This window comes from Haliotis rubra, unplaced genomic scaffold, assembly GCF_003918875.1.
Source record: "Haliotis rubra isolate DU_JTF1 unplaced genomic scaffold, ASM391887v1 Scf32, whole genome shotgun sequence".
Taxonomy (NCBI): domain Eukaryota; kingdom Metazoa; phylum Mollusca; class Gastropoda; order Lepetellida; family Haliotidae; genus Haliotis; species Haliotis rubra.
In genome coordinates, this window is record NW_025766991.1 from 163,574 (window position 1) to 189,706 (window position 26,133).

A 26,133-nucleotide genomic window follows, 5' to 3' on the forward strand; every position below is an offset into this window, starting at 1 on the left:
TGGTGTGTATGTGTGTGTGTGAGAGTGAGTGATGATGATGATGATAATGATGATGATTTTAAGGAGGGGATGGGAGGTCTGTTGTGTCACGAGAGGAGTTCTCTCATGGATGGGAGGTATGTTGTGTCATGAGAGGAGTTCTGTCATCGATGGAAGGTCTGTTGTGTCATGAGAGGAGTTCTGTCATGGATGGAAGGTCTGTTGTGTCATGAGAGGAGTTCTCTCATGGATGGGAGGTATGTTGTGTCATGAGAGGAGTTCTGTCATCGATGGAAGGTCTGTTGTGTCATGAGAGGAGTTCTGTCATGGATGGAAGGTCTTTTGTGTCATGAGAGGAGTCCTGTCATGGAAATATGAATGGAAGGTCTGTTGTGTCAAGAGAGGAGTTCTCTCATGGATGGAAGGTCTGTTGTGTCATGAGAGGAGTTCTCTCATGGATTGGAGGTCTGTTGTGTCATGAGAGGAGTTCTGTCATGGATGGGAGGTCTGTTGTGTCATGAGAGGAGTCCTGTCATGGAAATATGAATGGAAGGTCTGTTGTGTCATGAGAGGAGTTCTGTCATGGATGGCAGGTCTGTTGTGTCATGAGAGGAGTGAGGTCATGGATTGGAGGTCTGTTGTGTCATGAGAGGAGTTCTGTCATGGGATGGGAGGTATGTTGTGTCATGAGAGGAGTTCTGTCATGGTACATGGAAGGTCTGTTGTGGTTGAGAGGAGAGTGCTGTCATGAGATGGAGCAGTCAGTGAAGCATGATTCTCAGACACACAGATACTTGAGCCCGATATGTCCTTGTTGTACCAATAGTTCTCTGTGGCATGGATGGCAGGTCAAGTACCATATTTTAACATCTTTGGTATGGCGCAGTCAGGATTTCTGAATGGATGGGAGGTCTCAGCTCTCCGGTGAGAGGAGTTCTCTCACCATGGGAAGGTCTGTTGTGTCATGAGAGGAGTTCTGTCACGGAAGCATGGATGGAAGGTCTGTTGTGTCATGAGAGGAGCTCTGTCATGGAAACATGGTGAGAAGGCGTCATGAGAGGAGCCCTGTCATGGATGGGAGGTCTGTTGTGTTGTGAGGGGAGCTCTATCATGGATGGAAGGTCTGTTGTGTCATGAGAGGAGTCCTGTCATGGAAATATGAATGGAAGGTCTTTTGTGTCATGAGAGGAGTTCTGTCATGGATGGGAGGTCTGTTGTGTCATGAGAGGAGCTCTGTCATGGATGGGAAGTCTGTTGTGTCATGAGAGGAGTTCTGTAATCGATGGAAGGTCTGTTGTGTCATGAGAGGAGTTCTGTCATGGATGGAAGGTCTGTTGTGTCATGAGAAGAGTTCTCTCATGGATGGGAGGTATGTTGTGTCATGAGAGGAGTTCTGTCAAGGATGGAAGGTCTGTTGTGTCATGAGAGGAGTTCTGTCATGGATGGGAGGTCTGTTGTGTCATGAGAGGAGTCCTGTCATGGAAATATGAATGGAAGGTCTGTTGTGTCATGAGAGGAGTTCTCTCATGGATGGAAGGTCTGTTGTGTCATGAGAGGAGCTCTGTCATGGAAGCATGGTGAGAAGGTGTCATGAGAGGAGTTCTGTCATGGATGGGAGGTCTGTTGTGTTGTGAGGGGAGCTCTATCATCGATGGAAGGTCTGTTGTGTCATGAGAGGAGTCCTGTCATGGAAATATGAATGGAAGGTCTTTTGTGTCATGAGAGGAGTTCTGTCATGGATGGGAGGTCTGTTGTGTCATGAGAGAGGAGTTCTGTCATGGATGGGAGGTCTGTTGTGTCATGAGAGGAGTTCTGTCATCGATGGAAGGTCTGTTGTGTCATGAGAGGAGTTCTGTCATTGATGGAAGGTCTGTTGTGTCATGAGAAGAGTTCTCTCATGGATGGGAGGTATGTTGTGTCATGGGAGGAGTTCTGTCATCGATGGAAGGTCTGTTGTGTCATGAGAGGAGTTCTGTCATGGATGGGAGGTGTTGTTGTGTCATGAGAGAGGAGTCCTGTCATGGAAATATGAATGGAAGGTCTTTTGTGTCATGAGAGGAGTTCTGTCATGGATGGAGGTCTGTTGTGTCATGAGAGGAGTTCTCTCATGGATGGAAGGTCTGTTGTGTCATGAGAGGAGTTCTGTCATGGGTGGGAGGTATGTTGTGTCATGAGAGGAGTCCTGTCATGGAAATATGAATGGAAGGTCTGTTGTGTCATGAGAGGAGTTCTGTCATGGATGGAGGTCTGTTGTGTCATGAGAGAGAGTTCTCTCATGGATGGGAGGTCTGTTGTGTCATGAGAGGAGTTCTCTCATGGATTGGAGGTCTTTTGTGTCATGAGGGGAGCTCTATCATGGATGGAAGGTATGTTGTGTCATGAGAGGAGTTCTCTCATGGATAGGAGGTATGTTGTGTCATGAGAGGAGCTCTGTCATGGAAATATGAATGGAAGGTCTTTTGTGTCATGAGAGGAGTTCTGTCATGGATGGGAGGTCTGTTGTGTCATGAGAGGAGCTCTGTCATGGATGGGAAGTCTGTTGTGTCATGAGAGGAGTTCTGTAATCGATGGAAGGTCTGTTGTGTCATGAGAGGAGTTCTGTCATGGATGGAAGGTCTGTTGTGTCATGAGAAGAGTTCTCTCATGGATGGGAGGTATGTTGTGTCATGAGAGGAGTTCTGTCAAGGATGGAAGGTCTGTTGTGTCATGAGAGGAGTTCTGTCATGGATGGGAGGTCTGTTGTGTCATGAGAGGAGTCCTGTCATGGAAATATGAATGGAAGGTCTGTTGTGTCATGAGAGGAGTTCTCTCATGGATGGAAGGTCTGTTGTGTCATGAGAGGAGCTCTGTCATGGAAGCATGGTGAGAAGGTGTCATGAGAGGAGTTCTGTCATGGATGGGAGGTCTGTTGTGTTGTGAGGGGAGCTCTATCATCGATGGAAGGTCTGTTGTGTCATGAGAGGAGTCCTGTCATGGAAATATGAATGGAAGGTCTTTTGTGTCATGAGAGGAGTTCTGTCATGGATGGGAGGTCTGTTGTGTCATGAGAGGAGTTCTGTCATGGATGGGAGGTCTGTTGTGTCATGAGAGGAGTTCTGTCATCGATGGAAGGTCTGTTGTGTCATGAGAGGAGTTCTGTCATTGATGGAAGGTCTGTTGTGTCATGAGAAGAGTTCTCTCATGGATGGGAGGTATGTTGTGTCATGGGAGGAGTTCTGTCATCGATGGAAGGTCTGTTGTGTCATGAGAGGAGTTCTGTCATGGATGGGAGGTCTGTTGTGTCATGAGAGGAGTCCTGTCATGGAAATATGAATGGAAGGTCTTTTGTGTCATGAGAGGAGTTCTGTCATGGATGGGAGGTCTGTTGTGTCATGAGAGGAGTTCTCTCATGGATGGAAGGTCTGTTGTGTCATGAGAGGAGTTCTGTCATGGGTGGGAGGTATGTTGTGTCATGAGAGGAGTCCTGTCATGGAAATATGAATGGAAGGTCTGTTGTGTCATGAGAGGAGTTCTGTCATGGATGGGAGGTCTGTTGTGTCATGAGAGGAGTTCTCTCATGGATGGGAGGTCTGTTGTGTCATGAGAGGAGTTCTCTCATGGATTGGAGGTCTTTTGTGTCATGAGGGGAGCTCTATCATGGATGGAAGGTATGTTGTGTCATGAGAGGAGTTCTCTCATGGATAGGAGGTATGTTGTGCCATGAGAGGAGTCCTGTCATGGAAGCATGGATGGCAAGAGTGGGTGTCATGAGTAAAATAAAATCTTCTCACCACTGCATGGAGGAATTATTCTGACAGGAGAAATTATTGTTATCTCACCTGTCTCTGATTCTGTGCCTCCCACACAATCTTTAGGTTCTTGAACACTTCCACAGCAACCATGTCTCTGTGAGCATACAGGACAATCTTCAGACATCTTAGAGGCAGTCCGGCCTTGATCCAGTGACAAGCTCCCTCCACCATTGCCTTCAGCACTGCCACTTTCGACTGACCCTGGATCACACAGTAACAAAAACAAAGGTTAGGAGGTACACTGTGAGTAAACATTTCAAAATTGTAGATTGTTGTTTACAAATAACATTTCTTTCCTAATAAGAAATACACTCAAAGCTCAGTGTCATTGGTTGATTTTCTTCTAACACTGACATCCCAACCTAATATAATAGAATAAAGGTTGATGAAAATGACATCAATAACACTTTCAGAAATCAAGTGAAGTTTTCAAACTAATTTTCTGAATTTAAGTGTTCTATATTCAGAGCTCCAGATAAGGGTAATATCAGCATATGTACGGATAAAATATACCCAAGATACGGTAGGAAATAATTTAGAAAGCATAGCAGATACACACCACAGCAATGGTGTATGGTCTTAGAATCATTTACAGACGTATTTATCTGAAAAAAGTATTATTTTATTGTTTATTGACCTGTTTATACAAGTGTAGCAATGTTGTGGTGCATATATGAAAATATTTCCTCATATGACGACGTGCATGCGTGTGTATGTGTATGTGCGGCTGCTTGTACTAGCCCAGACTTAAGCTGGTTTTATAGTGCTAGCCCGCTGAGATACCAGGCCGCAGTGAAGCATGAATACCCCACTCAGACACATTATACTGACTCCGAGCCGACCAGTTCTTGTTGCCAAGCGCCAGGCTTGGACCAACAAGTACCATATTTTAACATCTTTTTGGTATGACGCGGTCAGGGATCGAACCCGCGACATTCCGCTCTCCGGGCGGACGCTCTAACCACTACACCACGGAGGCGGTCAAATCTACAAGTACTAGAGCTAATGGTACTGAGTAATCAAGCTGTGTATTGAAATTTTTGATGATAACATAGAGAAATGATTTTCAAGCAGTACCAAGGTGACACAGTACATATTTATTTCAATAACATGAGTATAGATTGCATAAAATCATGTCCAGAAAATCCTGATTTCATGTTTAGCTTATTGAATAGCAAAATATAATGAAATCTATTATCAATACTTCACACTATTTTTCATGTCTTAAACTCAAACTTGCATTTTGTTATACTTAAAAATGGAAGTTGTGATATCAAGAGAAATACGATTGATATAATGCAATAACAAAACATCCCCTCCTAACTGTGATATTGACAGTATATATGGTCATATGTCAACGCCATGATTAAACACCAGGAAAGATAACTCACCATAGAAACCATAGAAATGTACAGTGAACACATTTTGACCTTTGGAACTAACTCAGGTTTAGAGGCACTCTCATCTATTTATTCAACCCCATCCTACAGACATGTATCTTACATAATGTAAGATAGTGAATTAATGTGATTACATGTTATTATTCTCTGTTGGCATGGATTGTTGCTAGTCCATTAATAATAATATTATTGTAACAATATTTATGAAGCACTTAAAGAACCCTCCATCTATATTCTCCCAGAAAGACATGGGAAAATTCAGGTGAAAAGTCAATAACTTCTGTAAAGAGGAAGGGTTTAAGTTGACATCAGTGGGAATCAATACTGTGTCCACGATTCAACAGAGAAAGAGTGTTCAGCCAACTTTGCTCTGATGTCTGGTATGACGAGCTACTGTTCTAAATGGTTGATACATTTGAATGATGTCTTTGAGGCATCCTGGTGCTCAGTCATCATTTGGAGATGAATGAATCGTGACAGAATCCTGAGCTGAATCCTCGACTGGCCACTGGTTTGCCTCATACAGGTTCCATTATTTACTGTGGCAATCAACAGTATTCACTCAGTCAGTTAGTATTTTATATTTTTCACCTCAAGATTTTGCTTCATTCTTTAGTCATAAAGATCATATTCTATCACTTCTATTTTTCTTCAAACCAGATGGAGGATCTGGGGACCTATAAGGACTTAGAAATCCCCACAAGGTTGAAGCACTAAGGGACCGTTCATAATTTATGGCCGGGGCTGGGGTGGTGGTGTGTGTGTGTGTGTGTGAGAGTGAGATGATGATGATGATGATGATGATGATGATGATGGATGATGATGATTTGGGGGTCACCCATTTTGTTCTGGGAGCTTGGGGTCAGCAATTTTGTACACACGCATTACTAGGGGTCAGCAATTTTGTACATATAAATATGTTTAAAATTATGCTTATAAATTATGGGAAGAGGTGGAAGGGGCCATTGATTTTGTACATGACAAGCAGGGGGGGTGTCACTTATTTTGTACATAAATTTTAGGGGGGGGGGGGGCATTCACATTGTACATGCTTCTCCATAAAAATCATCATCACCCCCCTAGCCATAAATTATGAACGGTCCCTAGGAATTCACTGTCTTCATCACCTGACCTTGGAGAGGGAACAGATACTCACATAATTTCTTCTTTGTATAATGATGCATCATTGTTGCCTGTGGGTAGCCATACATTAGGACAGTAATATTTTACCAGGATATAAGGTAAGTGTCTCTTGCTGCAGGCCTCTTGTTGGATCACAAAGACTATGTTACAATTTTATTGCTGGTTTCTGAGGAGAGGATGTGGGTTAATGATTTGATTTTTCTTCACTTCAAATGATGATGCTTTGGGCACAACCAGGGGACAACTAAACATGGATTCAACTAAAAGAAAATGCAACTATATGTGAACTCTGACCTGTCCTCCTGTGGCTAGGAGAGGGGTTATGACTGTTGTGTCTTCATTGTTAAAGATGGGCGTCATGGCACGGAACATGTCACCAATATGCTGGACGGTTGTTTGTATTACTGTCTCACGAGCCCTGAATTTGCAACATTAACATTCATGTTCATCTTTTGTTGACAGTTTTCAATAAATCATCAAAGACACTGTGTTGTGCACTTGCAAAAGCGATATCCAGTGAGTGAGTGAGTTTAGTTTTACACTGCTTTTAGTAATATACTAGCAATATCACAGCAAGGCTGCATGCAAATGTCAAGACAGGTACTGGTGATATTGCTGCTTGTTCAGATCATAACAGAACAGTGACATTTTTGGCATTCTGTCATTCCAGTTGGTCTCAAAATGAAACAAAGATGTCAAAGCTGTCTAAGGTGTTATTCATAACCGAATGAAAATATGACACACGGCATATTCAATGATTGAGATTGAAGTCAAGAAACTACAAACATCAACATGACTTCACCATCTACTGTACAGCTCACGTGAACGATGATATATAGGTTTTACTTTATTACTTCTACAACTAGTTCACTACTGAAAATGTAATAACCTAAGATAAACTTTCCCATCTCATAGTATGCAAGGTTCTTCATCATAGTTCATCTCTTCTTTTAATTTCTTTTTGTAATTTTCAATGGTGCATTTTCCCAGAAGTTTCATCAAATCTACTTTGGCCAAATAAAAAAATGTTGTGGTTCCGATTACTCCTCTTTAAAATTTAGGGAAGGTAGGTAGTAATATTTTTTTTAACATTTTTTTAGAAATAAAGTGCAAACTAATAACACTTTTATCAATGAGTAATTGTTTATTCAATCAAGCTTGCAGCCATCATGTCAACATTCTCTTTCAGAATGGCCATTGTCTGTCAGTGCAGGAAAAAAACAATGGCATCTGAAAGCTTATTCTATTCCTACCCCTTAAAAATTATAGGGTCAGCACCATAATTTAAGGGTCAGTCGGGTAATTGGAACCATAACAATATTTTTGTAGGCCTTTGTTGACATCATGTTTAAAATATAGTTTCTGATAGTGACACTTTCCCTTGTGTATACACTAAAGAACATCATTTTCCCACAGAATGTCCTATCTGTGTAAATGATTTATTGAAACAGTTCTTCTTTCAATTCCCACAGAATGTTTAGTAGGTTTTCTCCCAATGCAGATAATTCTGTCAACAACATCCAAAACAAGAAGACATGGTCATCAATATCCCCTGCCACAGTGTTCTGTTCCTATTTGGTTCCTGTTTTTCAACTCCACCATGACATACCACATTTGGATTCCCTATCCATAACGGTTACTGAGAAAATCTGTTCCCATTGGGGATAACGTGCCCTTAGTCAAGAAACGCATGACAAGGGCCATAACTCTGTAACAAATTGCAACATCATCCCGCTTTCGACCTCCATCAAGGCACTCATGTCCTGAAAACACATACTAAATTTGGTGTCCCTATCTATAATTGTTTCTGAGAAAATCTGTCCCCATCATCTTGGAAGGATGGACGGACGGACGGAGCAGGGGATAATAATGTCCATTATCATGGTTATATGTCCAACATAATAATTGCATTTTGTCTCCAACACTGTAGAGGGTTTGAAATCATGATACATATGTTTTGCACTGACTTCTAAATTCACTTGTTTTGAACTATGGTCTATATATAGATATGACACCGTTTCTGTGTACCATGTTGTGTAACTTGTACTCTCTTCACAAACATATTGTGAATTATAATCCACCTTCACTGCTCATGCAGAATATTCATAAAATGTATTTGTCAGCTTATCTCAAATTATGGATCACTCGATATATTTCCCTTTAGCCCCTGGTACTCACAGATAATCAACATATATTGATCTAAACATCATTAGGTTTGGATATTCAAAAACAAAAAAAAGATCAAGATTCCTATAGGCCATAAGCACCTCTCAAAACACACCAGTCGCCTGTAGGGGATATTGTTGGGCAGTGGTTTGGACACCCAGCAATGGAAGTGAGTCCTGAGGTCAAGCTCCTTGTCCAATGACAGTTCACCGACATTGATCTGCAGCTTCTGACTCAAGGCCCCGATGAGTGTTGATTTGGCAGAATGTGAATATCCCCCTGCACATATATTCAGATTAAAAAGAGCTGGGAATTGTTATCACTGCATTATTGGCATGATAAACACATGAAACATCATTTCCACTAGATAGATATCAAAAACATTTTACAGTGGAATTATCAATAATGTTACAAATCATGTACGTAAGTATCATTTCAATATATAACTATCATGATTTCTTATAGTATTTTTGATTAAAAAGAAACATATTGTAAATTGACAAACTACCACGAGTGGCTGACACTATGACTATGTCCACTGCCTCATCTTGTTGCAGCTGTGTGATGTCCCCTATCAGCAGCTGTATCTCGCTTGTACCCAGGGCTGTCTTCAGCTGGATGCTGTCTTCCTTGTGGAGAACCATCTTTCACCTCAACAGGATCAAACACTGAGAGACATCCTTTATCTGCAAAGGGTCAAACACTCTGTCTGAACAGAATAAGACATTGTTCACTAAGATAGAATCGCAATACATTCTTCACGTGTATAAGATCAAACAATGACAATACCATTAACATCAATAAAATCAAACACTAAGAGTCACCAAACACTGGTCAAGATTCAAATTGCTCTGCTGTTTAACTTTTCTTTTGCACATAACATAATAAAAATCACAAAAAAAAAACCAATTAAGTTTATATTTGCAATCTAAAGTATTTGTTTGACTCATTACAACATATTGATCAGTTTGTTTATCATGGCCGTTCACTCTGAAGCTGAGCATGGACATATGAAACAAAGAATGATATGGATGAGCTAATATAGAAAAGGTGAAGCAGATAGAAGACATTTAACACTGTGTTATACACGTACAGTGCTGTCAGTCAAAGGCTCAGAGTATTACAGATCCTGGCACAACTAAGGAATGCAACTCTGTATCCACCGGCATACACCACTTGGCATTAACTACATGATTGAGTGAGTCAGTTTAGTTTTACGCCACTTTTAGCAATATTCCAGCAATATTATGTCAGGGGACACCAGAAATAGGCTTCACACATTGTACCCATGTGGGGAATCATATCCCAGGTTTTCAGCGTGACAAGCAAACGCTTTTCTACATAAAGAGTGTTCACTAACACTAACCATACCACAAGCAAAGAGGATGAAAAGCACAACACAATCATATTGTACCAGTACTTCACACATATCTCCAACTAATTAATGTGATGTCTACTCACAAAATATAGGAAACATATTTTTTCTTAAGTAGTAATCAAGATTTACAGTTGTTGCTGATAGATCAAGGATCATAATCTAATCTAAGCTAAAGGGTTAATTAGCCTGCACTTTAATTGAGACAATCTCACAAATAATTAGTCTTTGGTTGCAAAGAAAAACATTTTAAGCACATGCAGAATAGCCATTTACTCTGACTCCAAACTTGGCAAGGCAGGATTAAAAATCTCTATTTCAAATTTCACTGTAATAAGCAAATGTACACAAGTGGTATCATACTTAACTTTGATATCACAGAATATTAATATGTATATATAAACTAGTGCTCAAAAGAAACTATACACAGCAAAATATTACATAAAAATTCATAAAAATGAAGTGTTAAAACTGTGTCACACATCTATGAACAAACAACGAAACAAGCTAACAAATCGCCTAAACATTGCAAAAAATCCAAAACGACTCTTTCTGATGTAACACGAAATGCATGTGCATAATGACATTATGAAATAGACTACGCGACACGTCAGCAACACAATAGTAAAAAGAACAAAAATATGCCAGGTTTGAGGCAAAAGAGAGAGAGCTGTCGGAATGACCCAACAAGGAGCTAACCACACTGTCATTGCCAGAACCTTCAGCTGCACCCAAGCAACTGTCATTAGACCGATGCAACGACTAAGACAAACAGGTAATACGTCAGACAAGGCCTTGGAGTGATTGACCATGTGTCCCAGAGATGATCGCCACATCCGAGCAATTTGTTTGAGAAACTGTTTTGTAATGGCGACATCAATGGCAACAACTGCACTAGGACCCTGTATCACTTGACATACAGTGTACTGGTGTAACAGGCCAGAGTATACCCCTGTCCCAGACTATACCCGGGGTTAAACTTGGCTAGCCCAGACTATACCCCAGGTATAATCTGGGCTAGCCTAGTTTATACCCCGGGGTATATTCTGAACTAGGCCATAGTATACCCCCCAAGTCCAGATTATACCCCTACAGAAATTTTATTGTACTTCTCACGCAATTAAACACTGGTTACAACATTGAAATGGTCCGATACATTTTCCAGATACAAAGCATAATCAGTGTGAGTTTTCAAGCTGAAGCTGGCAGGGTACATCAGCCACTGCATTGACTGACAAACTGTACTGTAAATATATATGTCACATTTTAACAGACTGGCTGTTGACATAACTTCTGCATCTGTTGCCCACACTCCATCTCGTGAAATTCCCGAATTAGTGATGTACTCATTGACATTTTGGTTCAGGAAATGAATAATAACGCAAGGATATTTTGCTGAAGGTTTTATCTCTGCCAAAGTGTCCACCTGTAGATGGGTTGTCATGGCATGCTTTCAGGATGCTGGGTAGGCGGCTTTTGTCGAGCACTTCCCTTTCACCACGAAAGACAATTCTGTTTGCTACCCGAAATGGCTTTGCAGTTTGCCGAAAATGTGACTTCGCATTCAAACGCGTGTCAGGATCCAGGTCATAGATGTGCCGAGGATACTTCTTATCAGAGTTGGTGTAGAAGTTCAAGATCTGGGTATAGAGGTTGTCATCCATGTTGAAGGTTGAATGTGATATAGGATGCGGAATGAAATGCACTTTTAAATACATTTACATGACACCAAGATCAGTCTCCAGAGTCACTTGTTCATATTAATAAATAAATACCAGCCCCTACTCACACCATCACCAGCCCCTTCTCACACCGGTTATCTCCCATTAGTTAGACAGCCAGTTGTTAGACAGTGGAGTAGGGTATTAATTAAGACAACACCCACCTCCATAATGGTACAGCTCTAATTAGATTGATGATAATTGATCATTTTTTAGGGGTATAGTCTGGGCTGGGGGGTATACTTTGGCCTAGTCCAGAATATACCCCCCGGGTATAAACTGGGCTAGCCTATAGTTTACCCTGGGGTATAATCTGGTGGGGGGTTATTCTGGGCTGCTACACCGGCAACTAAGAGAACATGGTATTCGAGCACGTCGACCCTACGACGGAGTGCATCTGATTCTTCAAAACCAACATTGTCGATTGACATGGACCAGGCGAGTTCGAAGTTGGCACATGTGTGTTTGGAGATGTGTGATGTTCACCACCTAGAGCAGGTTTTGCCTGTACAATAATGACGGCCAGACTCGTGTTTACAGACGAGCATGTGAACGTTTAATGCCAAATTGCGCTCAGACTCCATTTGGAGGTGGTAGCGTCATGGTGTGGGGACAGACCTGCCCCGATCTCAAAAGGAGACTTGTGCTTATTCATGGCAGCCTGAATGCTCGACTGAGTTTAGTTTTACGCCACTTTTAGCAATATTCCAGCAATATCACGGCGGGGGACACCAGAAATGGGCTTAACACATTGTGCCCATGTGGGGAATCGAAACCCGGGTCTTCGGCACTGAATGCTCGAAGACACAGGGATGAAGTTTTGTGACCAGTTGTGTTGCCATATATCAAGCAGCAACAACATGGCATTGTCTACCAACATGATAATGCAAGGCCTCATACAGCAAGACTGACAAACGACTTTCTGCATAATGCTAACATCGTTGTTTTGCCATGGCCAGCATGTTCTCCCGACATGAATCCGATAAAACACTTATCATGCTTATGGGACTACCTGGATCAACAAAGACTACCAGCATCACCTGTCACCGCTCAACTACAGAAATGGCAACAGATCACGCCTAACATCATTCGCCGTCTTATGTCATCAATGCGTCGATGTGTTTTGGCGTGTATTGAAGCCACTGGTGGTCACACTCACTATTGATTCAACATTTGCAGAAAAAATGCCTTGTTAAGTTTGTATGAATTGAAATTGTGTACATTTGCTGTAGAACTAGAAGTGAATACTCTATTGAAATTAAACAGATGTTCATTTACATATACTTTTCTTTTCTTTTCAAGTTTGATCAAACATACTGTATACTTTCTTTTGAGCACTAGTTTATATACTCAAGGTTATATCAGAAAAGGTGGACTTACAGCAAACATAAGAAATATTTAGGCAAATGGAAAAATAATCTTTACGGAAGATTTACTCCAATTAGTTAGACATCCCAATTGTCAGACATTGGACTAGGGATTAATAAGCCAATTGGATAGCCTCCATAGCAGTTTACTTCAACCAGTTATTTGAACCTAAGGAAAACTGTTGTTGTGTTTAATGTGTCTACTCAGTTATTCGGGTTGCAGGTACAGTTTTTCCTAAAGCTGAAATTAAGGGCTGCTTTTATTTGATACACGAGGGTGCTGCTTCTTGTCAATACAAAATGCAGATAATACAAGGCGTGTGTTTTCATCATCCAAAGGGGGAGTGATAAGATCTATAGGGGAATGATTTAATACAAGAATAAGATCACTGACGAAAACATTGGATGCATTTATAGAATCTGTGTCCCCTGTCGTATGGTTTGTGTTAGGTTTGAACACTGAGTGTTTTAGGTGTAGGAAAACAGGGTTAAATAGCAGTGTAAGTAGGGGACAGGGGTTCATACAGGGATATTAAGATATTAATGTTGATAGATTAATTATTTACCAGATAGTCTTGTAGCACATTGCTTCACTTGTTCTAATGTCAGGGGTTACTGTTCATTTTAGTGCTAGATACATTGGGTAGGCCATGTGGGTGGCGCTAGATATGTTAGGTAGGCGCTGATTGGAGGAGACGTCCATCGTCAGTATATGAACTTTGACCTCTGTCAAAGGTAATCCTAGAGTGCTATATAAGTGGCTTTCTGGATTCAGATGTCTAGCCGATTATCCGAACAACATATCAGGTACTGATGTTCCAAGGTCCTGTTTCAGGATCATTCCCTCCCAGTTATAAAGCAGGATGGGTGTTTGGTTTTGAACTTACTCTAACCTTAGGTCTGTTTGGGGGAAAATTAGCATAGGAAACGAAACAGGATTTAGATTGTAGTTCTGGGTTATGTTTGGTTTAGAAAGCCTTCTTCAAGAGAAGTTTAAAGGATTCAAAATTGTACCAGAGAGGGCTGAAAAGATATGTGAGCGAGAGAATTGTGGTATTTACAAGTTGTTGAGTTTTTGTTTCTATTTCTGTACCACTTTTTGTAATAAACTATTGTTACTGTTCAGTTTGTCTGTTATTTCCTACTTTAGTCCGTTTAACTCAAAAGTGAATCGATGAATTACAATCTAACTCAAAAACTACTAAACATATAATGCTCAATGAAACACTGATCATAATCAATACATCAGACTAACTCTGATGGATGGAGCACAGCACAAGTAAATGATTCGATAACTTTGTTGGCACTTGTGCACGTGATCCCCGTAGACCTGGCTGTTCCCCCTCTTTACAGTCCTCCCTCATAACAAATAGTGAACTTTGTTCCTGTAGCTAACCAGTTTGAACAGAGATGGATATATCCCACGCCATTGGGGCCCTGGATGGCGAACACATTACTATCAAGAAGCCACCTCAAAGGGAACTCCTGAAGGCGCAGTAATTCTGATTTCCAGTACATATATGGGAGCAAGAACCCGTAACATATCGTAAGTGTCAGTGAAACAGCGTCAATACTCGTATCTACTCACATTTACTTGTATCAACTCAAATCTGCTCGTGAGTCATTTGTGTCAGGTTGTTAGCAATGGGACCCGACAGAGTGTCACAGATCGTGGATCTCAACAGATCTCAACAGAGTGCGGTGTTTGTCTTGTACATGATTGATTCTGACCACTACGATTTATAAGCAAGATTAGATGCATTTTATTGCGCTTTGTTATGATGCAATATTATCTGATACGATGATCATGATTGACAATTAAATGTGTTGATTTTGAACCGTCCCAAATTTTTCTACGATCAACATGATTGCCACGACTGACCTGAAGATCTGATGAGATTTGATAGGATCACCACGATTAGTCCACAATTAAGACCATGATTTCAATCGTGGCGTGAATCATGATAGTGTGAACATAGCATTTCGGGGTTCATCACAACAACTACTGTTTCCATTGCCAAGTCTGTGGAAAAGGGTATCAACATCTGTGGAATTTCGACAGTTCATGCTCTAAAATCCATTCATGGACAGTTACTTCAATGTAAACATCAACCCAATGGACAGTTGCAATATAACTCCATGTAAAATGTACTGTTTGATTTTTCGATGATAGCTGAAAAAATAATGACCCATTAAAGTCTAAACTGTGAATGAAGACCTAAAATAACTATATATAAGAATTGACAGCAAAAAAGGCTGTCATATTTCGAGTTGAAACGATCATTTTCCGCGATCTTGTTTCGACACTCAGGAAGGTGCCCTCGCTTAACGCGTACCGTAATTGCAATATATAGAGAGGGTGTCAGGCTAAAAGACTGTACATTTCTAGACCCGTCTGCTAAATGGCAAAACCTGATATATACTTGCAAAATAATGAAAATGCGAGGGAAACTTACCATTACTCTTGCGTCACATGTTCTTCTTTCACTGTCCAGTGTGGACAGCTCTTCCACTCTGTGATAACATTACCATTTACTCATTTTAGCCTCAACAGCCGATTTATGACAGCTGTGTACTACCAGGGAGACTATAATATAATATTATATTTTAAGGGGGAGTGGTCACTCCTCGGAAAGCCCCATAGCTATGCCTCGGTTCATCACGTGACCAGTGTAGCCAATATGTCGGCAGCGTAGTTTTTAAGGTTGAGCCCGGTTTATTTTCAACAGCTGATTACATACGCTGAGTGTTGTGACAACTGAAAACCTACATGTAGAAGATAAGTTACCTATTCTGTCACTTCATTTTAAGTCAAATAATTGTTATTAGTGTCAGTATTAGTACAGTAGATTTGTAGTAAAGTTTCAAGTCGGCATGTTGTAGCTCACTGGCTTCAATTCTCAGTACACAGCGAAAAAAGACTAAATTCTATCGCTAAAAACTTCTTTCACATATTTGTTTAATTTTTAGAAGGGAAATATACCTTTAGTTGAAAGGTGTTTGCAAGTAATAGTGATAGTTTTATAACTAAATTTTTTTTTGTTAGGGTGTATTTGAGGTGTGTGAAAAATATGACATATCGCCGATCTGCCATTGAAATACTACAGGGCGTTGTTTGAGTGTTTCTAGTTATTGTTCTAAAACATCTTTCACATGCACCTTTACATTTTTATGAGGGGAATAATCCATCAGGTGAAAGGTGTTTGCAAGTAATAGTGATAGTTTTATAATTTAATTTTTTTTGTTAGGGTGTATTTGAGGTGTGCGAACAATATGACATATCACCGATCTGTTCCGATACGCCATTGATGCTTGTGATGCTTGAGTGTTATAGTTCTAAAACTTCTTTCTTTCTTGTTGATCTTAGTATTTGACAAAACTGGAAAGGTGTTTACAACGCTTTGTGATAGTTCTAAACTTTCTGTTTTTGAGGGGTCTGTGACAGTGTCAGTTAACATTCTGTCAATGCCCATGTCATTCCACACATGAGATATCTGAATTAGTTACCGCCCTAGTTACCAATGTAAAAAAATGTCTCAAAGTAGATTTTTGTTAAAAAGGACAGCTGATGTTAACACATGTGTTCTGCCGATAGTTTTAGAGCACTCTAGCGTTCTTTAACATGTTTGGGGAGGGATGGCCGTGGTGTATCATTTATTCTTTCATTCATTCACATATGTTCTTTTTCTTTATTTCTTTCATTAATTCACATATAATTCTTGTTCTTAATTCATTCATTCATTCATTCATTGTAAAATTCCGACTGATACAATACACTGGCTGAAGTACTGTTAAACGCAGTCGAAGTTGCGCTGGGAACGAACCAAGTCACTGTGTGCGTTGGAGCATGACGAGGCACACGTTAATTAGTACAAATGGTAAAGAAAGCCAGCGAGTGACCTATCCCTGTTGTAGAGTATCCCTGGTACTACACAGCCCCTCCCCCACTGCGGGTCAGAAAATCGATAAACTAAGCCCTGGTTTACTATCCAGAAAATCGATAAACTAAGCCCTGGTTTACTATCCAGCCCCCCTACTATATAACATATAACATGTGGTGTACTACGACTAGTACGGACTCTACAGCGTCTTACCTGGGGTCATTCACTCTTTTTCACTTAGACATTGTAATCCAATGAGATACCTGGACTGTTGGCAGCCGTCTCGTTGGAAATGTAACCGACAGTAGATTCCTATCTATCTATTGTCACAGGTTAACACCTTCGTGAGTCTCCCTGTTTAGTTGTTGTTGGAAACAGGAAAAATCCTGAAGGGGTTAATTTAAGTTATGGATTGTTATATGAAACGAAATATACTGCTGCCGTGTATTTCGGCGACTGGCGTTGGTTTCAGTGTAAGATGCCAAGATGGGTTTAAAAGCTTATTAGAATTGCATTTCTGTCAGTGACAGCTGGTTGTGGGAGGAAAGTGTTGTGCTCATTTCAATGCTGACATCAGTTCTTGTACAAAGTATCGTTACTCTATTAATTTACATACAAAATGGTGAACTTGTATCCGAAAAGGTTACTTTGTTATTACAATTTATATTAGCCACCAGCAGAGACCATACAATATGATTATATTATCATATGCTCTCTGCCATCATTTATGCTATGGTGAGAATGCATGGTATGTTATAGAATCCTAGAATCCTCTCAGACGAATTGAGGTTATTACTTTTGACGAAAATAAGCTTAGCGTGCTTGTTAAATTAAGAACATATTTCCAAACCATCTTTTTTCTGTGTTCATATATCAACCGTGCATAAGACAAACGAACCCTTGAAATGACTTACCTTTTCTTTACCGATATTTGAATGCACATCACAGTTTGTCACTGTGACGGAGTTCGAGCCCTGGGTACATTCGACTAACCATAAGATTACGATTGTTAAATGTTGAATGTATGCCGTGATATAATGCGACAATGAGACAACGCAAAATGTGATATTTCTTCATGGGGGGTATCAGGATTGAGTGTTGTTTCACGCCACTCTCGACATTATTTCTTGTTTGTTTGGGGTTTTGTTTGTTTATTTGTTGTTGAACGCCGCACGTCAATATTCCAGCTATACGGCGGTGGTCTATAAATAATCGAGTCTGGACCAGACACTTCAGCCAACAACAGCATAAGCATCTACGCAAATGTGATACGATGACATGTGTCACTGCCAGATCACCTGATTCCCTTAAAGTCGCCTCTTACGACAAACATGGGTTCTAACCCGGATCTTCACGGGTCGGTGGCCTACAATGTACTAATATACAGCTCGATGTGAAAGGACAGCCCGAATTGGGATGCAGTTCTTAGAAACACACAAACAAGGGTGCGGTATTTACAAACCTAAAAGCATAATCAAGACGAACAGGAGATGACAAAACACGACCTTGGCTTTATGGCACACACTGGGAAGGCAACTCTGCGAATTGATCTATTTCAGAGTGGGCGAATTTGTATAACGCCACTTTTAACCCTGCACAGCTCAGCGTGTTGCGCTATTTCAGACGAATAGGGCAACATAATGCCATCGCCGTAAAAAAACACACCACCAACAACAAACGACACCGACTATAACGATGTATGACATGCTTTCTACAAGAATCGATGAGCTCCAAGCTTGTCCACTATAAGCCACTTCATGATATTGTACTGGGCTTCCAGCAGCATATGCGTTGCAAATATTCAGTCTCACTCACCAACACACAGGTTATTGGTTTCTTTCAAAACCCCAAATGGCTGGTCATTGATTTCTTTCATAACCCTAAACACTTATTGCAAGCTTGTGTGTACAGTTGTTTAAAGCATCAAATAATATTCACTGAAACTAAAGTCATTTCGCAAATCAATAACGTTTACGTTACATGGATGTCCTCAACGCACTACTGCATTATATTCATATGTAGTAGATGGTGTACTTTCAATCATTTGGAGCATAACAATTGAAGCCTAAAATGAAATAGAAAACAGCATACCTCTAACAAGAATGAAAAATAATTGATAGGATATGTTAGGTGATACGTGAAGTTCCTTTTCAATACTAATACCAGCAACACAATGATCACTCACTCAGACTAACTCATTATTAACTCATTTAGAATGAAATGTGATAGTTCCATTGTACAGAAAAAATAACAAGAATAACAAAATTTAACTTTAATGATATATCATGCTATGTACAGATAATGATATCTATTTACAAGGTTACATTTTGATTACCATGTAACATTATCAGTGACTGTAGTCAAATCTTTTTGGTTTTTCCAACAGAACACAAAAATGGAAACACTGGCATATATAGTCTAGTCAAAGTACGCTTCCACGAGACCAAGACATCATGAAACTACACCAGTGAGTGGTAACAGTCACTCAAGAATTTAGCCACATGACACACAAGTCCTGGAACCTTCCTGAGAAATGACTTATGACTTTTGACCTTCTGTTGTGACATCTGCGTGGACACCGTGGCTGGCAATGGGGATGTTTTCTTATCCATCTCTGTGACTGGAAATAAAATGATGTCGTGCGTGATACACGGTATTAACATATGGCAACGAGCAGCATACAAAACGTTAGAAGTTTCAAATTTAGGCGTTCGGAAATCAATGTGGTAGCAATCGTATGGTAACTTGTCGTCCTTAAAAGCTAACTTCTTATTCCAAAAGTCTGGATGCATTTGAATGTGCTACAATATTATTCTTGTCCAAGATATTTTTATGGATTAAACTTCTTTTTTAATTTCTCTCACGACGTTTCGAGACCATTCCAGGTCCTTCATCAGGTGAACTGAGTGAGTTCACCTGATGAAGGGACCTAATGGTCTCGAAACGTCGTGAGAGAAATTAAAAAAGAAGTTTAATCCATAAAAATATCTTGGACATCAATGTACAACTTCTAAATGCCACTGAAAGACATAATATTATTCTTGTTTTGTATTTTTTGTTATGATAATGATCATCATGTGAAGGGGAATATAGCTGCACGAACATGTCATGCGATGTCAAACAACTTCAGTACAAATAAAAAACACTATAAATTGGCTACTTACTGACAAAGGGTTTCTTGCTTGTTTCCTGTGGTGTCTGCCAGCTGGAAATCATCTCAGACTTAACAAGTTCATCACAGTTCTCCACGGCATCATAGAACTTGGCCACCTTGGCCATGTCTATCATCTGCTTCTGGGTGGTGGAGGAGTGGGATAAGATGGACGATGCCTTATTCCAGGGTGCCCGGATGGAAAGCTGATCGCAGTTGGTGGAGATGAATCTGTTGGGACACTCCTCCCATCTCTTCACCTTGTGTGTCTTCACGTCAACGACCGCCCATTTCCATTGGTAGTCACGATGGACGTCCAGTAGAGTATTTGCCTGAATAATGTGAAATAGCCAAACCGTAGAGATACTTTATACAGTCATATGGGTCACTTGATGTCCAACTATATAGCAGACTAGTCAGACTAGTGCTGAAATCAAATAGTGAGTGATTTTAAAGCAACGTTGAAAAGTATTTCAGTTACGTTACGACCTGTCAGTGTAGTGCAGAGGAAAAACACACGTTGCACAGGTTAGAAAGTGATTGGGTGAGTTAATAATATTAATTCATGTATATAGTGCCTAGTTGCATCTGACTAGTTGCTCACTGGACGCTGCTCACCCGGATAACCCAAGCTGCCTGTTAGGCGCTAGAAGGTTATAGTCATATACGCACAGGACCACACAGGACCACCACCAGTTGTATAACGCCGCATTGAACATTAAACCGTTTATGTCGCGGCATGTCAGTGTGACAGGTGTATGGTGATTTAGGTATAAGCACTTTGGACGAATCGTGAATTCGAACCCAAGACTAGCAAATCGATACAAGTAGGCGCCCATACTTGTAGCTGCTAATACTGAATCGCCAGGCATATGGAAGAATGGAAAAGCTAATGAATTTCAACACATATATCAACACGTATTTTGAGTTCGTTATATTGAATATACGTACCCGCCAGTGACCAGATTTCTCCGGATACTCGTGAGCCATCAGTGCTTTCTTGGACTTCCAGGATCCAAGACAAGGCTCGGAGCCTACAACAGCAAGGGCTTCTCCTGCCCCACAATAGTAGTGAGTTTCCAGCTTCAGGGCGCAGGTTTGGGAGACAAAATAGTTCGGGTCCCGACCCCAGGATGTATGCATCACCCCGTCGTGGTAGGACAGTCGGGTCCTGTAATTCAGATTCAGACTTTATTAGGTGGTAATTACAAAATACTCAATTATACTTCTGTAAACACTTTAAACACCAGTAAATTCGGACACCCCGAAACAAAAAAAAACAAACAACAAAAAATCCAAACCCAAGCATAGTTAGAAATGTGTGAGTTAGTTTACCTTCTGTCATATGCGGGATCCCAGTAGAAGACTTTCGTGTCATCAGCCACCAGCCACGACCATTCAAAGGACGAAGAAACCGGAAGTTCAGCAGTGACCTCCCACACATCAGTTTCAAACACGGAGGGTTTGGCAACCAGCTGTTTCTCGAGTTTCCACCGACCAAGTCCATGGATTGAGCCAAGGAGGGCAACGTTGACGGCATTTCTTCTACCCTTGTCGTCCTTCAGACTTATTTCTATGGAGTCTGGAAGATGGTACAGTTTGAACACGACTTTCACCACATCTTGAGACATGTTTCACCTACAGCTGAAAACTCTTTCAACCAAAATATACGACACGATTGAGAATCACTTGACGTAAGCGCTATGTGTACGCAAATGAGGGTTGCCTGGAAGTCATTATGACGTCATAGACAGAGTCACGTGATACATTTGCATGTTATTGCTATTATGACGTCATAAACGACATTACGTCTATCAGAGCTCTGTATAATGCTTACTTTAGACTGGTTCGCGTTTGTTCCTGCGACTTTGTTCTTTTCATTCACATCCGCTAACCTTTGATAAAGGAATAGTTTTGCCCTCCGTATACTGGAAAGCTTATACAAGACTACAAAGATGAGTCACCTAATATAAATACATAATAATTACTATAAAGTACCTTACCACGGCATTCAGCAACTGGAAATGGTTGCTTGAATAAAGATCAAAATAGAGCAAAAAGCAACGCTGACAGCGTTTTCACTGCTGTCGATCTTCACACATGTCTACCAAACGAACAAAAAAGCCTTAAACCTACTAATGGGCTTACGCGTACTCAGTAGCGTACCTGCCATTGGGCACTTTAGGCACGTGCCTACACTTAATTGTTTCGGCAATTTGTTTTACTTGTATGTTATGGATCTAAATGTTTATTTTTTTAATTATTTTTTTGATAAAAAAGTAAATCAGCTGGTACATAACATATTTCATGGCCAAATAGAATAATGAGCTATTTTGCTAGAATATTTGTTAGAATACTAAATTTATCAGTTCAATTTCAGTAACTTCCCTATGAAAATTTATTTTTAAAGGAAAGTTTGAAATAATCTTTTTTCAGGAAAATATAGCAGGAAATGCTTGTCTCTGGCAACAACCCCCATAGAGCCTCGCGCGCTACTCCTACACTTCATCTATTTCCTGGGTACGCCCCTGGTACCAAAGTACTTTTAAGAGAAGAAAGAAGTTGAATTTGTTTTGTTTTTAAGTTGAATTTGTCTTCTAAGGCATGGACCTGAATGAAGCTCACATGAGCATTTGGAAGAACCACTGAGGTGCACACTGACTGCCCGTCTTGACGTGCCGAGGATGCGATTCAGATTTGCAGAGATGGACCCTAGAGTAAATCAATTTTAGTCAGAACAGATGGGGTTATGCATGATGAAGAATGAATATTGTTTTAGGCCGTATGCATGATGAAGAAGGTCGGGGTAGGGATCTCTACCCCAGCCCATGGCAGGAAGGGGCGACCCAACTTAAGACCTTTCATTAGATTAAAGGACCCGAGTATAAGTATCATATTGATAATAATGACCTTGAACTGTTTGCACTGATCGCTATAGCTGAGCAGTATCTTTGGTTCCTAAATCCTAGATAACCATCGCTGCATCGGGCGCACTATTGGTTCGCCCACCTTTCTCATGTGTAGAGATAGCCTAGATCTTACAAAAATAGAGAAGTCTGTATTGCATTTAGGAAGGATTCAGTTGGGTCACAAGATGTTCTAACTCAGGATGTTTCAATGTTGATTATTTCATATCCTTGTTTAAAAAGAGACTTTCGGATAATCTTAAACAGTGTTGGTTCACTTCAATTCAAAATTCTAATAAATGTTTTTATTATTCCCAATTTAAGACATTTTTAAATGTGGAAAGATATTTATAAATTCTGATATTCCTTTACATCTCAGATCTGCACTCTCGAAATTTAGATGTGGTAAGTTTAATTTAGCAGTTGAAACTGGAAGATACAATAAACTTAAGTACAATGAGAGATTATGTTTATTTTGTAAATTGAATGACAAAAATGTTATTGAATATGAATTTCATGTTAAGATATATTCAGAAATATTTGACTGATTCTGATCCAAATGCCAATTTTATTAACATTATGAAAACACATAATGACTGTATCATAAAAGATGTAAGTATTTTTCTGCATCATGTACATCAGCCCATTAGAAAGTTCACTTGTTTGTAGGTACAGTACATGTGGTCAATGTATGATATTGATAGGTACAATTGTGCTGACATGCAAGAATACAAACGCAATCAATGATATTTATATAGAGAAAAGTCTGCAAATGCCATCAGATACACCATAACTTCATAGTGTGTGTGTGTGTGTGTGTGTGTGTGTGTGTGTGTGTGTGTGTACAGGGGGATATGCATTCAATTTGTATCTATATGAAATAAGGTTGACATAGACAAAATTATTCATCCCTCTCCTTATAGTGCTGGAAGAGTGTATGTAGAGATGACCAAAAGGAGAAAATCTGTCAACACCACAAGAGGAGGAATAAACATATCTTGTAATGTCATAATACTTAATTATCTCCCTTTTCACATGACTGCTAAAGGGTACAGTTGAATTTCTGCTGTGTCTAAAGATAACTTGCTTCACAACAAGTGTTGTGGCATTATTGGATTATTATTTTTTCCTTTAATTCCAAGTAAAAACATTCTGTTTTGTGAAATATAACGGAATATTCAAGACAGTTAAGAGCCATTTCCAGATATCTTGAACAATTTCACAGTCCCAAAATAGATGGGCAATTGATTCAATGTTATATTTACAGAAACTGCAAATGGGAGAGTCTATAAACTTGATCTTAAACAAAAACTATTTTGTAGGTAGAATATTATGGATAATTCTGTTTTGTAACCAACTTAGATCAGTGCTAAAAGTGCACTTCCATGGGATAATATTAAATATTTCCCAGTCCTTTGGTAGGAGATTTAGATTCAAGCTATCCCAGTTTTTATTATAGTGTTCTGTTTTAAATTTAGAGCATAGGAGTGTTTCATAGAAATATTTGCTACCTTTTTCAATGAACTTTAATTTAGACAAATTAAAAGGGTATGTCGGTTTAATGCTCAAAGTTGTAAAATGTGAAATATTTATCTTTAACATGTATGTAATAATTGCTTGTTTGACCCCTTCAAAGGTCAGGAAATTTGTTCTGAGTTTATATAGATCTATAAAGTCATCAAAGGATAGAGCTTTCCCTCCTGCTGTCAGATACAAACATAACTCCCTTGTTATACCAATGTTTATACAGAATAGGTTTGTTATCAACCAATATGTCATCATTACACCAGACAGACTGTGATTGGATTTCAAATTCACTTGTAATAGTATCTTTTTGTTTTTTTTCCACCACGAGAAATAGGAAGATATTTATTGTGCATTTGCCATAACTGAAGTTGTGGAAATGATGATGGAAACTGTCAGTTCCAACAGTATTATAGCTTGTAAGTTTATGTAAGACATTGAATAACTCACTACTAATGAATTGAGTGAATAAACTCACTCACTAACCCGCTGGTTCACATGTCAACCCGCTTGTACAAATGTCATATTCCGTTGCCTCAGTGGACACATTTTACATTTGGTAGAAAACCAGTGTCTTAATCCCTTAAAACCGTTTCCACAACATCAAATATCAAAGGATTTTTACCTCGACCCAAAGGTCGAACTTTCGGGACTACCCCGGACGGGAGTGTGGGGAAAACCCTTAGTAAAGGTGTGCTGGTCAATTATTGCCATGTTATCAAAACACTACCCAATGATCAAAGGGTTTTGAAATAACATCTGAAAGTATTAATTAAGTAAATTGCGAGAGTATTGAAACAGCTCAAAGTTTTACAGAAGAAAACATCTCAAAGTACAGGACAAAAAAACATCTCAATATTAAATAAGTAACAATCTCAAAGTATCAATTAAGAAAGCCTTTCAAGAACAATACTCATTAATAGGAGAGAAAAATCAAGTATGGCCATTTTGACTTTTTCTTTGGCTATTTTGACTTTTTGGTATGGCCATTTTGACTAGGGGTTGTGGCCATTTTGACGTTTTTGTGTGGCCATTTTGACTAAGGTCAGTGTGGCCATTTTGTCGTGTGGCCATTTTGACCTGTTCCCCCTTTAATCCACCATGTTTAGGGAGAGATGTAACAATGTCCCTTTTAACTTTGTCTGGTTTTCCTTTCGAAATAAATCTGAAACATAGCTTTTGAAGCTTTTCTAAGACATGATCTTGAGGATTTGGGAGTGAAGCAAATAGGTGATTTAATTTTGGAAGCAGGAGTGATTTCAAAACTGTGTTTCTTCCAAAGGGATTGCTGACCAGGTATTCATTTCTTTCGTAATTTGAGACAATTTATCAGAATAATTTTTTTCAACCATACTTTCTAAATCTATGTCAAAATGAATACCTAAAAGTATAAATTCAGTATGAGACCAGTCAAAATTTCAGTCTTTGCATAATTTTAGTCTTGATCTCTTTTTTTGATCCTATCCAAATTAGCTTTGTTTTTTCAATATTAATTTTTAGCCCTGAGAATCTTACAAAGAATTGTAATGTATTTAAAGCAGCATTAAGACATCTTTCAGAACCACCCAGTGTCATCGTCGTATCATCAGCAAATTGTGACATAATGTATTCAATATTACCATTTCTGGTGTCCCCCGCCGTGATGTTGCTGGAATATTGCTAAAGGCGGCCTAAAACCAAACTCAGTCAGTCAATATTATCAATTTTTATTCCTCTTATATACGTATTA

The 26,133-nt window shown here is 39.6% G+C and overlaps 2 protein-coding genes across 3 annotated transcripts in view; both read right to left on the reverse strand.

Moving 5' to 3' along the window:
* Nucleotides 1-17,191, reverse strand: part of LOC124283651 — a 28,687-nt gene extending 11,496 nt beyond the window's left edge. Inside the window, exons 1-5 of one of the 2 annotated variants that reach the window (XM_046719643.1) lie at nucleotides 17,037-17,191; nucleotides 8,988-9,165; nucleotides 8,581-8,758; nucleotides 6,608-6,731; nucleotides 3,798-3,971 (exon numbers count right to left, since the gene is read on the reverse strand). In XM_046719643.1, coding sequence (XP_046575599.1) covers nucleotides 3,798-3,971; nucleotides 6,608-6,731; nucleotides 8,581-8,758; nucleotides 8,988-9,123 — 612 coding nt within the window. In that variant the 5' untranslated portion in view covers nucleotides 9,124-9,165; nucleotides 17,037-17,191. Of the gene's footprint in view, nucleotides 1-3,797; nucleotides 3,972-6,607; nucleotides 6,732-8,580; nucleotides 8,759-8,987; nucleotides 9,166-17,036 lie in introns of those variants that run through there. The other variant, XM_046719644.1, reaches the window with a different exon arrangement.
* Nucleotides 17,192-19,102: 1,911 nt separating this feature from the next.
* LOC124283757 lies at nucleotides 19,103-21,690 on the reverse strand. Its single transcript, XM_046719778.1, has 4 exons — nucleotides 21,310-21,690; nucleotides 20,926-21,145; nucleotides 19,988-20,306; nucleotides 19,103-19,443 (listed from the first exon to the last, which is right to left on the reverse strand). The coding sequence occupies exons 1-4, from the start codon at nucleotides 21,603-21,605 to the stop codon at nucleotides 19,283-19,285; spliced, it is 996 nt and encodes a 331-aa protein (XP_046575734.1). The 5' UTR covers nucleotides 21,606-21,690; the 3' UTR covers nucleotides 19,103-19,282.
* Between the last annotated feature and the right edge of the window lie 4,443 nt (nucleotides 21,691-26,133).